General features: G+C 42.1%; 2 protein-coding genes across 2 annotated transcripts; one reads left to right on the top strand and one right to left on the bottom strand.

Moving 5' to 3' along the window:
- Nucleotides 1-897: 897 nt before the first annotated feature.
- On the top strand, nucleotides 898-13,749 carry parp1 (poly (ADP-ribose) polymerase 1). The gene is made up of 23 exons (XM_080882461.1): nucleotides 898-1,143; nucleotides 2,239-2,401; nucleotides 2,953-3,068; nucleotides 3,182-3,396; nucleotides 5,200-5,290; nucleotides 5,388-5,504; nucleotides 5,656-5,832; nucleotides 6,298-6,460; nucleotides 6,601-6,741; nucleotides 6,834-7,073; nucleotides 7,179-7,244; nucleotides 7,333-7,465; nucleotides 7,595-7,790; nucleotides 7,877-8,005; nucleotides 8,665-8,748; nucleotides 10,616-10,738; nucleotides 10,850-10,978; nucleotides 11,122-11,220; nucleotides 11,364-11,516; nucleotides 11,657-11,784; nucleotides 11,883-11,944; nucleotides 12,215-12,329; nucleotides 12,897-13,749. Exons 1-23 carry the CDS (start codon nucleotides 1,021-1,023, stop codon nucleotides 12,976-12,978), a joined length of 3,045 nt encoding a protein of 1,014 aa, XP_080738587.1. The 5' UTR covers nucleotides 898-1,020; the 3' UTR covers nucleotides 12,979-13,749.
- On the bottom strand, nucleotides 3,452-4,483 carry adorb1a (adenosine receptor B1a; the record flags this gene model as incomplete). Its single annotated transcript, XM_080882758.1, has 1 exon — nucleotides 3,452-4,483. Exon 1 carries the CDS (start codon nucleotides 4,370-4,372, stop codon nucleotides 3,452-3,454), a length of 921 nt encoding a protein of 306 aa, XP_080738884.1. The 5' UTR covers nucleotides 4,373-4,483.
- Nucleotides 13,750-14,013: the final 264 nt, after the last annotated feature.

Genomic DNA, 14,013 nt, shown 5'->3' on the forward strand with positions numbered 1-14,013 from the left:
TTTCTAAAATTAATCAAATATAAATATATGGTCTATAAAAAGCCTTTATAAAAGCCTTAAGCATAACAGTAATATAATCATATAATAATAATATAATCATAATAATCATATAATAAACATAATAATACTATACATTAATCATAATAATGTTAATAGTCACAGTGTTTTTCATGTATCTGTTGGATTTTGTATAGTACTGAAGAGAATTTCTGTGTTTCTTAAGTCAAGATGCAAATTTAAGCAAAGCTGAATAGGGTTTGTTGTTGTTGTTTTTTGTTGTTGCTGTTGTTTTTTAGTTTTACACAATTCAGTTGCATATTTTAGTCATTTAATTTTTAAGGTATGTGTTAATGGATTTTGTGTCATTTTGATAAAGTTTTGAATTATTTTCCTTTAGATCTTAATTCAGTTCTGGTCTTTAGTGTAGGTAGGTACTTTATTAATGCCAAAAGGGACATTACTGCAGGATAAATGATTTAAAACATGTATGAAAACAATGAAAACATCATTGTACCACAGCACACAGGTCCGGTACCACGGGTCCGGAGTGAAGGCCTTAATGTGACACAGGGCAAACATTTTGTATGCATACACAGTGATTACAAAAATGATATAGCCTCTTTATTACCGATATTATCTGCAGCACATGTAGCACACCATGCATCACAGGCTCTACTTCAGAGGCTAAACTCCAAATTTCAATGTCTAAATCTTAAAAATCACACTTTAAGATGTATGCATGTGCAGCATACTGTCACCTTCACTCGCTCATATCTCACTCGGGAAGAATGGGATTGAGATTGCGAGTTTAGAGCTGTAGTTTTCCCAGATGAGAGAGCCGCTGGTGCGGTGGGAAACAGAGACGGAGTGAGAACTCTCCACGTGACTCTTCTCTCTGCAGGCACGCGGGCTTCTCTCCGCCAGTGCGTTGATTGTTGCGGTTCCTCGTCTCCCGAAGAAAGTTGTTCGGCTCGTGGTGAATTTGTGTAGTTCTGTTTTATTAAAAAAAAAAAATCAACTATGGCAGACTCACAAGAGGACAAGCTGTACAGGGTAGAATACGCCAAAAGTGGCCGCGCGTCGTGCAAAAAATGCAAAGAAAACATAGCTAAAGACTCGCTGAGGATGGCTATCATGGTGCAGGTAAGGTGGCGACGTGTGGAGGCAAAGCCGCTCCGTTAACTGGCTTGCTATCTGGGTGCTGCTATCTGAGTAAAGCATGCGGGCTGTTGTACGGGTGTAGTGGATGGGTAGGAGCAGACTGGAGAGTAGGAAAATACAGCTTATGGTGTGGTTTCAGTTGCGCCGAATCAGGCCCTCGTTAGCATTTAAATGGCTGACATTGTCTGTGCACTCCTGTCCATCACAAAGAGCCGCGGAGCCTTTTTGTCTCTGTCTGGCTATTATGCATCTTGCATTTCATGAGCTAATTTAATTTATGCTTGAAGGCTGCAGATATTCAGAGTTTGTCTACCCCAGAAGACAAATAATAGGGGAAAAAAAATCACAGCACACAGAAGCAGAAATACCACTGCGTGGTAACTGCTGCTGCCCCACAGAGAGGTAATCACTTAAAGAGTCGGAGAGCTGCTTATGTGGCTGCCTGTTTACTCATGGTTGATGGGAACAGCTCAGGATTCTCAGGTCACTCAACTTTTCTCTCTAAAGACCTGCCACATTCAGTCTGTGTAATTCATACAAATCCTCAAAGTGTAAAGTACTTTTTGTGCACTTCATGCACCTTTTTTATGAATGTAGGGGTCACACAGGGCTCTATTCTTGAGCCACTTTAGTTTACACATTGTATAAAGTATGCCTTAGTAAAATAAGAAAAATATGTTTTTGAATCTTTGTATATAAACCTTAAAAAATGTGTTATGTCCTAAATATACAATATTTATTCAATTTTCATAGCTATACATGCTAGAAAACGGCATGTTTACATCTTATTTTTTTATACTGATGTCCACAAAAATGTCTCAAAGCCATGGGCTGTTTGTCAAAATTTTGCACAACCTGGATTTAACTTAAGAGTAGTTCCAAAGTATCTTTGTGTCATGTAATAAATGGATTGAATGCCCTACACATAACATTGCATTGGTAAAGAAAAGAGATGATTAAATAAGTCTGGCAGGAAAATATTACCCTTCTGAGGCATCATATAACCATCGAGCTGGAAGAAGCAATTAGAGACGCTTTACACTGTAAAGTTAAACATCTGTGTTTTTTGTTCTCCAGTCTCCCATGTTTGATGGGAAGGTCCCCCACTGGCACCACTTTTCCTGCTTCTGGCAGCGAGCATCAGCTCAGTCCACCGCTGATATCGCTGGGTTTTCTGATCTCCGCTGGGATGACCAACAGAAGGTGAAAAAGGCCATAGAAAGCGGTGGCGCCGCAGGAGGTCAGTACTTCAGTTTTATTAGGCTGTGACCCCTCGTGGAAATGGTTGGACGACTTAATTAATGTTATCTTAAGCTTCTTTTAGTTATAATAGGCAATCGGAGGAGTAACAGTGTTACTAAGCAGCGGTTAAACATTGCTATATCAAAGAATCAATCAGTGCAACAGCAAAGACAAATCATAAAGTAATTTCACTCTTTAGTGTAAATGCCCTTATCATGAGAGGAGAACATAATTACCTGCTCAGTCACAAGGATTTATAGCAGTTGTTGACTTTGGAAAGAAAATCAAAGACTGTATTATATATTTTAAATGGTTTCCTGATGACTAGACTATAGGTGAAGCTTTGGTAGGCTTATTTAGAGCTGAACACTGAGTCTGTCAGTCATTTGAATGAAAACAGACAGCTATTTCAATTGTAGTTGGTCTGACATAACTCAGATTTAACCTATACATATATCTATACATCTGTAGACTCATCATGATATGTTTTATTACTGATAACTGAACCAGCTATAAAAAGATATACATGTTCAATTTTTGATCTTGTAGGGAAAGGTGACCAGAAGGGTGGCGCTAAAGGCGAGAAGACGCTGAATGACTTTGCTGTGGAATACGCCAAGTCAAACCGCAGCACATGCAAAGGCTGTGAGCAGAAAATAGAAAAGGTTTGGGACTGCTTTTATTGTCTGAAAACTGTTGTTTAAATTTAATTATTTAATCATCTGGTGGGTTAACTTTGTCATTTTCCCATAAATATTTGATCCATTTGAACCTCCAGGATCAGATTCGTGTGTCCAAGAAAACTGTGGACCCCGAGAAGCCACAGCTGGGTCTTATTGACCGCTGGTACCACACGGCGTGTTTCGTGAGCCGCAGGGAGGAGCTGGTTTTCAAGCCCGAGTATAGCGCCGCTCAGCTGAAGGGATTCAATGCACTGCGGGCAGAGGACAAAGAAGAGCTCAAGAAGAGGCTCCCTGCTGTCAAATCTGAGGGGTGAGCCAAAATCATTTATTCGGTTTGAAGCCTGGGATTAAAGTTATGATCAGCTCTAGCGTTGATCCCTGCTGTTGGTCTCATTTAAAGCCTCTCTGTCCACCACTGTCCTGCAGCACATAAAAATAGCTTTAAATGTGTCCCTGAAAGCCGTCATGGTGTAGGCATAAAGGAAAGGGTTGACAGCAGAGTTTGCGTGTGACAAGATGATGGCTGTGAGCAGAAGCTCAAGAGGTACATAGCAGCGTGGACACAGAAGCAGGAAGCAGTTGATTATGTGAAGTGGGATCCAGCAGACCGTAAAGAGGAAAAGAACCAGAAAGAGAGAAGTAGCTGTCTTCATCTCTCGCCGCATGCTGGCCGCGGTCCTGATTTGTCCGTCACCTCTGCCGCTTTGCTCAGATGTGATGCGCCGCACTTGCTGCTTAACTGTGACAAAGATTTGGGCGTAGATGAGGAACATGATCACCAGAGGAGTGAGCACGCAAGCAAAGAAATTGAAATAGACCATGTAGGTCATGTCCACCACAAGGACGAAGAAACAGTAGCCCGTGTCAGGCGGCGTCTTGTGCCAGCCCATCAGAGGCACAAGTCCGATGAGAAACGCCAGAATCCATGTGGCGAGGATCACCAGCACAGCGTTGCGAGGCGTCATCAGGACCTGGTATCGGAAAGGCATGAAGATGGCGATGTAGCGCTCCACAGCCACTGCCAGCAAGCTGAAGATGGAGCTCTGGGTGAACATGATTAAAACGCTGAGCATGAGAAGACACAGGTAGAGATTGTGGTGCGGCATGCCAATGTCGGTCAGGATGGCACAGGGAATGGCGATTGCGCCCACACAAATGTCAGCAACTGCGAGCGAGACCAGGAAGTAGTTGGTGACGGTGCGCAATTTGCGGTTGAGGCCCACAGCGACACAGACCAGTAGATTTCCTGTAGTGGAGAAAAAGGCGATGACGAGCTCAGCCGCCATGTACGTCACGTTGGGGGAAATCACCAAGTCTTCAGGTGGAGGCGACGCTGAATAGGAGGCATTAGAAATGGAAGCAGATGAAAAGTTCTGGAAAGCTTTTAGAAAAGGGGGCAACAGATGGGAGGAGTTGCTTGTTGTTTTTTGGAAAGTGTAGAGTTGGAACAATGCTGTGGTGGCCTCCATGTTTGTCCTAAAAAGAGAAATAAGGTGCAAAACAAACTTGGAGTGGTAATAAAATGCATTAAAGAAGGAAAATTACTCACCCGTCTGCAGCAGCTCGCATCTGTTTACGATGATTTTAGCAGAGAATCTAAAAGCTTCTTCAGTATTATTCTTTCACTGGCCGTCTTCACTCAGAAAAAAAGCAAACAGACTTCTGCTGAAACGCATTACCACATTGATTTATGTGCAGCCCCACCCCCATCCTCCTCCTCCCCATAGATTCAGCTGTTGTCTGATGAGTGAGGTTTGTCTGAGACTTGGATGGTCATTAACTGAAACACGTGTGCATGTCTGGTCTCCCAGGATGCTAAAAGCATTTTCCTCGTCAGAGCAGAATGCACGATATCAACACTGACACCTGGGGCTGTGCAGACATGTACCAACTTGCGTTTGTGTGTGTCCATTAACTGATTAGGCCCAATTGGATCTGCTTAATGACTGAAGGTGTCAGAATCAGGCTTGTTGTTCCTCATCTTGACTGCTATCCTGTGATCCTCTGAGGCTCAGTTAGGAAGCTAATTTGGATGTTTTTTCACCTTCCTTTTGTCCTTGTTGAACTAACTGAAAAAAAAAGTTTTAAAGAAATGTTATGTTTGTCCTCACAGAAAGCGGAAAACTGATGATGTTGATGGAGCGTCAAAAAAACAGAAGAGAGAAGAAGACGACGAGAAGAAAAAGCTAGAAGAACAGTTAAAGGTACTTTTTAATGTTACTTCTCACGTGTTAAACCTTGATCTTTTCCGATGTTGCATTAATTTGTTTGTGCGTGTGTCTTGGCTGCACTTCTCTGCAGAATCAAAGCCAGCTTATTTGGGGAATTAAGGACAAGCTGCGAAAATATTGTTCAGCCAATGATATGAAGGAGCTGCTGATTGCAAATGGCCAGGAAGTTCCCTCTGGAGAGACCAATGTAAGAGAAGCTTGTTGTATTTTGTGTCTAACGTAGCATATTGGAAAGGAGATGATTCTATATTTACCACTCATGAATACAGTTAAAGCTAAAATTTTCTGAGGAGTGCTGCTGTTCTTCTGTTTGATGACGAATGTTTTTGGACTTGCAGGTAGTTGACAGCCTGGCCGATGGTATGGCTTTTGGTGCTCTCGAGGCCTGTAAGGAGTGCCAGGGCCAGCTGGTGTTTAAGGGTGACGCCTATTACTGCACAGGAAACATTTCTGCCTGGACAAAGTGTGTGTTCAAAACCACAACACCCTTACGCAAAGACTGGGTCATTCCCAAGGTTGGTCACCTCATCTCACTCTAACTATATGTAGACGTCTTTTCCACAGTTGCAGAACAAGTTTGTCTTTGTTACCTTTTAACAACTAGTCCACATTCCTGTTAGCACAGCACAAGCTGGAGCAATTACTATGGCTGGATAGCTGCCCTGGACAAAATCTGTGGGCTGCATGTGTCAGTCTGTATTATATTTCTTGCAGTAGCCCCTCCCGTAGTCACTGAATCATCCTAAGTTTTCTGTGGTGGTACTGTCTTAGTTTTTTGACACCAACAACAGTCTTTCCTGGTGGAGCGTGTGAAACTTTCTAGAATACGTACTGTCACCAATGGGAAAATGAAAAGTAAATAAATGAGGTGGCCTTAGCCAATGAGCAGGACTGAGGAAGAAAAATTAAACTGCTATATAAAACTAATTTGTAGTTACCTGTTTGCTCTGTGTCTCTGAAATATTCTCTTTCCATTTTAGGAATTCCACGAAGTTTCTTTTCTGAAAAAATTCAAATTCAAGCGGCAGGACAGGGTTTACCCTAAAGAGGCTCCCACAAAAACCCTGACAGCGGCCAAATCAGAACCACTACCGAGTGCATCCAGCGCTCCGACCGAGCCACTGCCACAGGGAGCACCTTCAGGTGAGAAAAACTTAAAAGACTGTGTAAAACATTAAAAATCTTCCTTCCTCTTGGTACCACGGACAAAATGCAATGAAAAAATTCTTAACATTTTTCTTGTTATTAACAAAATGTTTTATTCTGTGTGTTTTGTCCCTTAGACAAGCCTCTTACTGGCATGAAGCTGCTGACTGTGGGCAAGCTGACTAAGAACAAGGATGATCTGAAAGCTGCTGTGGAAGAGCTCGGTGGAAAGATTACCGGCACAGTCAACAAGGCCTCATTGTGTATAAGCACCAAGAGTGAGTAACGATTTGTTAAAGAGAGAATTATCACAAGTACTCTCAGTAAGAAAAGGAATGATATAACATCAAACTTTGCCATGTATTGACAGAGGAGGTGGAGAAGATGAGTAAGAAGATGGAGGAAGTAAGGGACGCTGGCGTGCGTGTGGTCTCTGAGGATTTCCTCACTGACATCAAGTCATCGGGCAAAGCCCTCCAGGAGCTGGTCTCCCTGCACGCCATCTCCCCCTGGGGGGCAGAGGTTAAAGTCGAAGCTCAGGCTCCATCTGTGGCCTCCAAGTCTGGAACACAGGCTACTAAGAGCACAGGGAGGGTGAAAGAGGAGGAAGGTAAAGGGCACTTAATGTGGAAATACTGAATGAATGCATTAGAACAATTGCGGCGGTATACAATGTGACATTTAGTGCATACATTAAACAGTTGTGGCATTACAGGTGGTAGCAAATCCAAGAAGATGAAACTCACAGTCAAAGGTGGAGCTGCTGTGGATCCAGACTCAGGTAGTCATTAGTACCATGGACTGAAAATGCTTCATTTCTCTTTTTTTTTTCCCCCCACAATTTTAATTAATTATTATTTTTTTCCCAGGTCTGGAGAACAGTGCCCATGTCTTGGAGCAGAATGGGAAGATGTACAGTGCTACACTCGGTCTTGTGGATATTGTCAGAGGAACTAACTCTTACTATAAACTGCAGCTGCTTGAGGATGATGTACAGAAACGGTAATCGGACCTCTTTGTGTTGGCTGCAGTTAGGCTTTGCCTATTGTTTACCATTTCCCCCCATTCGTGGAAATGTTATCTATCCAGACACTAACTCATGTATCTCTTCCCTCTGTGACATGCGTGTAGGTACTGGGTGTTCAGGTCATGGGGCAGAGTGGGTACAACTATCGGAGGAAACAAGTTGGACAAATTCCATGACAAGAACTCTGCTCTGGATAATTTCCTGGGTGTGTACAAGGAGAAGACGGGCAATGACTGGGGCTCGTCCAACTTCACCAAATATCCCAATAAGTTCTACCCGCTGGAGATTGACTACGGACAGGTACACATACACAGTAATAAGTCAACATCTCGTCTGACATGTTGTGGATTTTTAATTTCTTAGTGACCCCTTGTGTTTCTGTGCAGGATGAGGAGGCAGTGAAGAGGCTGACAGCCACGGCTGGCACCAAGTCAAAGCTGGCCAAACCTGTCCAGGAGCTAATCAAGATGATCTTTGATGTAGAAAGCATGAAGAAGGCCATGGTCGAGTTTGAGGTAAGACTTGCCTACCACACACTGAAATCAGGATCTTCCAGTTCTTTGGGTTATTTTTACCATTTCGCCCGATGTGGTATTTACTTCACATTTTCGCAAGTTCATTCATTCAAGTCAGATGGATAAAACATATGCAGTATACAGTAATATTTTGACTTAGAAGTACAACTTTAAGAAGTATATTAAAAAACCCAAAAAATCGTGTCTGATGCTGTAGATTGACATCTGGGTAAATGTGCTTTAGTTTTTGACATTTTAGGCTGTTGTCACAGACATAAAAATAATTTACTGATGTTTAAGAGATTAAACAATTTAAGGAAAATACTCGTCTTCATTCACAAAGAACATTTTAAGTGCTTTTTATTTTAGCAGCAGATTAGATAACTCTTCTAATACAATAAGTTAATTTATAATGATGTAAAGTGCTCTGTGAGCATTACTACTTATTATTACCCCTCAGCTGTAAAAGGCTGACCCTGCTGGGCGTTGGGCAGCTGGCTTTGAAACGCAAGGTTGCGAATGTCATAACTTGAGAACAAGGCAACAGAGGATTTTGAAAATGATACCATACTGGAACTACTAGAATGCTGAGGGGTAGCACTGGCATCCACCAGTATTTTTGCACTTGACAGGCTGATTTATTCTTCTTCTGTCTGCAGATTGACCTCCAGAAGATGCCACTCGGTAAGCTGAGCAAGAGGCAAATCCAGAGTGCCTATGCGCTCCTCACTGAAGTACAGCAGGTCAGTGACAGTCAACAGCTCCTCTGAGAGTTGCATCGGTATTTATGTTGGATTCCTCTTTATATACCGTATTTTCACGACCATAAGACGCACTGTACTAAAAGGCGCAGTCTCAGTTATGTGTGCCATTACTGTATTTAACACACACATAAGGCGCACTGGATCATAGGGCGCATACAAGTACCGTATGCGTATTTAAAAATAAAGCGGGAGCAAACCTGAGTTCGGTACCTTACTCACATTTTTATTACCAGTAATCGTCATCATCAACAACACACAAGCATACAAGTGTGCGTATTTAAAAATAAAGCAGGAGCAAAACGAAGTTTGGTACTCACATTTTTATCATCAAACCCATCGAAGTCCTCATCCTCTGTGTCTGAACTGAACAGCTGCGCTAAATCTCCATCAAACATGCCAGGTTCACTTTCTTCACTGTCAGTCACTTTCCGTGCCGTGCGGCTCCTCGGAAATGATGCCGGCTTTTGCGAAAGCTCGAACAACAGTGCCAGCAGACATGTTAGCCCAAGCATCTACAATCCATTGGCAAATTGTGGCGTAACTCGCCCGGCGCTGCCTTCTACTCTTAGTGAAACTGTGGTCTCCATCGGTCATCCATCGCTCCCAGGCCGCTCGCAGCCTTACTTTGAACGGGCGGTTCACACCGATGTCCAGCGGTTGGAGTTTCTTTGTCAGGCCTCCCGGAATGACAGCAAGCTCACAGTTCATTTGTTTCACTAGTTTTTTCACATCGGCTGTGAGATGGGCACGCATAGAGTCACAGATTAAGAGCGATGGTGATGCGTGGAAAAAACCACCTGGTCTCCTTACATACACCTCCCTCAGCCACTCTTTCATCATTTCCTCATCCATCCAGCCCTTTTCATTTGCCTTAATGATGATTCCTGCTGGAAACTTCTCTTTAGGCAAAGTCTTTCTCTTAAAAATCACCATAGGCGGCAGTTTCTGTCCATTAGCATGGCAGCCAAGCACAACAGTAAAAGAAGACTTTTCGTGCCCCGTTGTGCATATCGCTACCGTGCTGGTCCCCTGCTTCTCCACAGTGTGACTCACCGGGATGTCAAAAGTGAGCGGGACCTCGTCCATGTTTGTGATGTGGCTGGGCTGGATGTTTTTGTCGCCGATGTGTTTGCTGCAGTAGGAGCGGAAGATGGCCAGCTTTTCCTTATAATCCGCTGGAAGTTGCTGCGCTACCGTAGTCCTGGTCCGGATGGAAAAATGGCACAGTTTCACAAAAAGTGAAAGTGAAACTGCTTTTAGCCGAATGGTGACCGTCGAAATGCTTCTCCCGCTCGTTCTTTGCTCGATGATCCACCGCTCGAGTCTTTCCTCCAACTCGGGCCACCTCGCCTTATGTCCGCGGAAACTCAGCTGCGTTTTCTTGACCTGCCGGAGCTTGTTTTCTAGCTTCCTCCATTTGCGAACCATCGATTCGTTAATCTTAAATTCTCTCGCCGCTGCTCGATTTCCATGTTCCTCCGCGTAGCTGATGGCCTTCAGTTTAAACTGTGCTTCATAAGCGTGTCTCTTTGCCATTTTCAGGGTTGCGCCCACACTTCACCCTTTAGCGTTCTCATGGTGTTCTCTACTACGTCCTCCTTACAACACACAGGGCGCACTGCGCTATAGGGCGCGCCGTACTTTTTGAAGAAAATCTAAGACTTTTAAGTGCGCCTTACGGTCGTGAAAATACGGTAACTCTGTAATGCTTTGAAATCCATTTTAATACTATCGTTTGGAATGAATTTTGGACATAACAACTAGTCCTTCTGTACCAGTGGTTGGATGAGATCTGTGCAGCTCCTGATCATGCAACGTTTACATTTTTAACTTACTTTTGTTAAAGGCTGTGTCAGAGTGTGTGTCTGAGGCGCAGATACTGGATCTCTCCAATCGCTTTTATACCCTAATACCTCATGACTTTGGCATGAAGAAGCCTCCACTGCTCAACAACCTGGACTACATTCAAGTAAGGACTCATAAACTGCCCAATCTAGAGTTTGACCTTTCTTTGTCATGTCACCACTAAGCCTAATGCAGAGTTTAAAAAGGTTGATCTGTAAATGCATCACTGTTTTAGGCTAAAGTTCAGATGTTGGACAACCTGTTGGATATTGAAGTGGCTTACAGCTTACTGAGAGGAGGAGCCCAGGACAATGAGAAAGACCCCATCGACATAAACTATGAGAAACTCAAGACAAAGATTGAGGTAAGGAGCACAGCTCTTTAGAGAGTAAAGTTTTGTTCTTAATCATCAACGGTGGGCAAGATTTCATTTTTGCCCTGATGATCGATTTAAGTTTTGAAATGTAAAAACAAAAAAATGCATGTGACACATCTGTTGCTTTACAGGTTGTTGACAAGACCACAAGTGAAGCTGAGATCATCGTGCAATACGTTAAGAACACCCACGCTGCTACGCACAACACGTACACACTGGAAGTACAAGAGGCAAGTCTTTTTTTTTTTTTTTTTGAATTTATTGATTGATTAACTTGGTAAAAATGGGTTTAAGCAGGACAACCGCTTCATTTTAATGGCTTTAATAGATTTGGAATCTTAGTTTGTCTTCTGATTGTGTTTCTGTATTTTAGATATTTAAAATTGTCAGAGAGGGAGAGCACCAGCGATACCGTCCATTCGAGGAGCTGCACAATCGCCAGCTATTGTGGCACGGCTCTCGAACCACCAACTACGCCGGTATTCTGTCTCAGGGTCTCCGCATCGCCCCTCCAGAAGCCCCAGTGGTGAGTGTTGTTTTGAAACCAGGTTGATGATAAGATGTGAAGAATTAAAAACCTCTCCTTCTAATAAATACCCCAACTTTACCCATAGTTTCTAGTGTTTAGTCCTGCATAACATTACAGTCCTGCTTAATTTTCTCCAGACTGGTTACATGTTTGGCAAAGGTGTGTACTTTGCTGACATGGTGTCCAAGAGTGCGAACTACTGCCATACCTCCCAGTCAGATCCTGTGGGCCTCATTCTGCTCGGCGAGGTTGCTCTAGGAAACATGTAAGTGACGGTCTGAATGCAAAAAAATATATATTTCATCCTTTGAAATGTTGGCCTGACTGTGTAAATAAATGCAACCTCCTTTTTAACTAATGCAGGCATGAACTGAAGAAGGCTTCTCATATTACAAAATTACCTAAGGGCAAGCACAGTGTTAAAGGTGAGAGACATAATGGGTTGCAGCATTTTAATTGGTATTATTTTTCTAAGTGTTTGGTTCACATGGCAAACATTGTGCTTAAAGCTTTGTATTTCTGTTTAGTCTGTGTCCCTAACTGTAATTTAGATCCACGCTTTTCAGCGTAGTTCTTAACAACGCGATGAAATTCATCCCAGCAGGAAATATTTACCTTTGTCTCTGTCAGTTTTTAAAACTGCGTGTATGTGCGTGCATTTAATAATATTCACTTTTGGGTTTTTTTTATTACAGGTTTGGGTAGAACAGCTCCCGATCCAAATGCCACTGTCACTTTAAATGGAGTGCAAGTGCCTCTGGGAAAAGGAGTCCACACTAATATTGATGACACAAGTCTGCTGTACAACGAGTATCCTCTAATATTAGTTTGTTTGGTTATATGTGTAATGATTTTTTTTTTACCTGCTTGTCTGTACATAACCTGTGCAGTTAAAAAGGTGAGTAAAATTTGTTACATTTCTATCTTACAGTCACCGGCCATTTCATTAGGTGTATCTGTTCATTTGTCATTAATACAAAATCTAATGATCCAGTCACATAGCAGCAACTCGGTGCATTTACACATCAAAGATCAAAGAGAGGTTTACAATAGGGAAGGTAAGTTAAGTCACTTTCAACATGCAGTACAAGTAAGGTATAATAAATTAAAGACCAGTGAGTTCACCCATGGAAACAGTTTTATAGCTTTCTGTCTTTTAATACAGGACTACACTTTTCATTGTGTAGCTCACCCAGCTGTCATGCATAAATCGACTCATTTGCACTGCTTATAGCAGTGAAGACATGAAGATGAGACAGTTGAAGGGTTGTGTTTATGTCCTAACAGCAGTCACCACAAAATAAATTGTCAGGGTATTTGTGTTTTCAGCTTAATTTGTATCTGTACCACCTGTTTTCTTTAACCGTGCTCCCTCAGGTACATTGTGTATGATGTAGCACAGGTAAATCTGAAGTATCTTCTGAAGATCAAGTTTAACTACCAGACATCCCTGTGGTGAGAGGGGCTGCGCACGAAGCTTCTTCATAAAGAAAGAAAAAAAAGACCACTGTTGCCTCCAAAATGCTTGGGCTTCATTCTCTGCAACCGAAGATGTTTAAAAAAGGAGTGATACTAAACCGTCCTTCATGGTGGATCCTTGGAAATCTCTTGTCACTTTATTGTGTTTTCACCAGGTTTATTAAGTGGCAGGCTTCCTTAGTAATACATTAGGTACCTAAATACTGGCTTCTTCACATTGCGTACATCAGTACCTGGAGAGGTCTGGTGACAACTTCAGAAAGTGTTGGTAATCTGTCACTGCAGAAAGATCTTATTTTCCTGTAGTTCATAAGGTATAGTCCTGCAAGTTTAGGAGTGTTCAAGAGCCAGTCTGCAAACATACACAAACCAATCATTTGCTGTGAATCCACAGTAAAGTGAAGACTAAGATACTGTAAGCATTTTGACATGTATATACTTGTTTTGTTCGCATCTCTAGCTGTCTTCCTCACTAAAAAGAAAAAAAAATGTGATGAGTGTTTATGCAAGGTGCCCTGTAAAAGATAAAAAAGGCCATACTAAGTGTTTTTTTTTAAATGTCTTTTTCTTGCTTCTCTCAAACCCAAATAAAACATTAGACATGAAGAAGGGTTTCTTTCAGTTTGTTGGAGAAGGCAAAAATCAAGGTCATTTGCTAAGGAGCATTCCTGGGAATGGTATAACCTTGATGAAAAATCATTGTCAAATACTTTCCTCTAGGGATCAATAAAAGTATTCTGATTCTGAAAAAGCAGGCTTTGGCTTCATTTTGGTAGGAGATTTAAGCAGTAGAAACTGTCTTGCCTCATTTCCCATTGGCACTGTAGGGTAACAAAATAAAGAGTTAATATGCAAAAAAAAACCAGCAACAGGATTTTCTGTATTTAATGGTAACAATTTATGAGCTTACTAAAGTGAAAAAATTGGAAGAAGAAACTTACACTTTCTGTGAGATTAGAAACTCATATTTGCACAAATGATTTATTTATTTTTTTAGTTTTTCATCTGCTTTTTC

The sequence above is a fragment of the Rhamphochromis sp. 'chilingali' genome (genome assembly GCF_963969265.1).
Source record: "Rhamphochromis sp. 'chilingali' genome assembly, chromosome: 5".
NCBI classification, from domain to species: Eukaryota; Metazoa; Chordata; class Actinopteri; order Cichliformes; family Cichlidae; genus Rhamphochromis; species Rhamphochromis sp. 'chilingali'.

What these genes read in the sequence shown, in the direction of transcription:
- parp1 (XM_080882461.1), top strand. Translation starts at nt 1,021, where the DNA reads ATGGCAGACTCACAAGAGGACAAGCTGTACAGGGTAGAATACGCCAAA. An exon ending in AAGACTGGGTCATTCCCAAG is followed by an intron (nt 5,833 to 6,297) that starts GTTGGTCACCTC and finishes TTTCCATTTTAG; the next exon opens with GAATTCCACGAAGTTTCTTT. An exon ending in GAGGATGATGTACAGAAACG is followed by an intron (nt 7,466 to 7,594) that starts GTAATCGGACCT and finishes ACATGCGTGTAG; the next exon opens with GTACTGGGTGTTCAGGTCAT.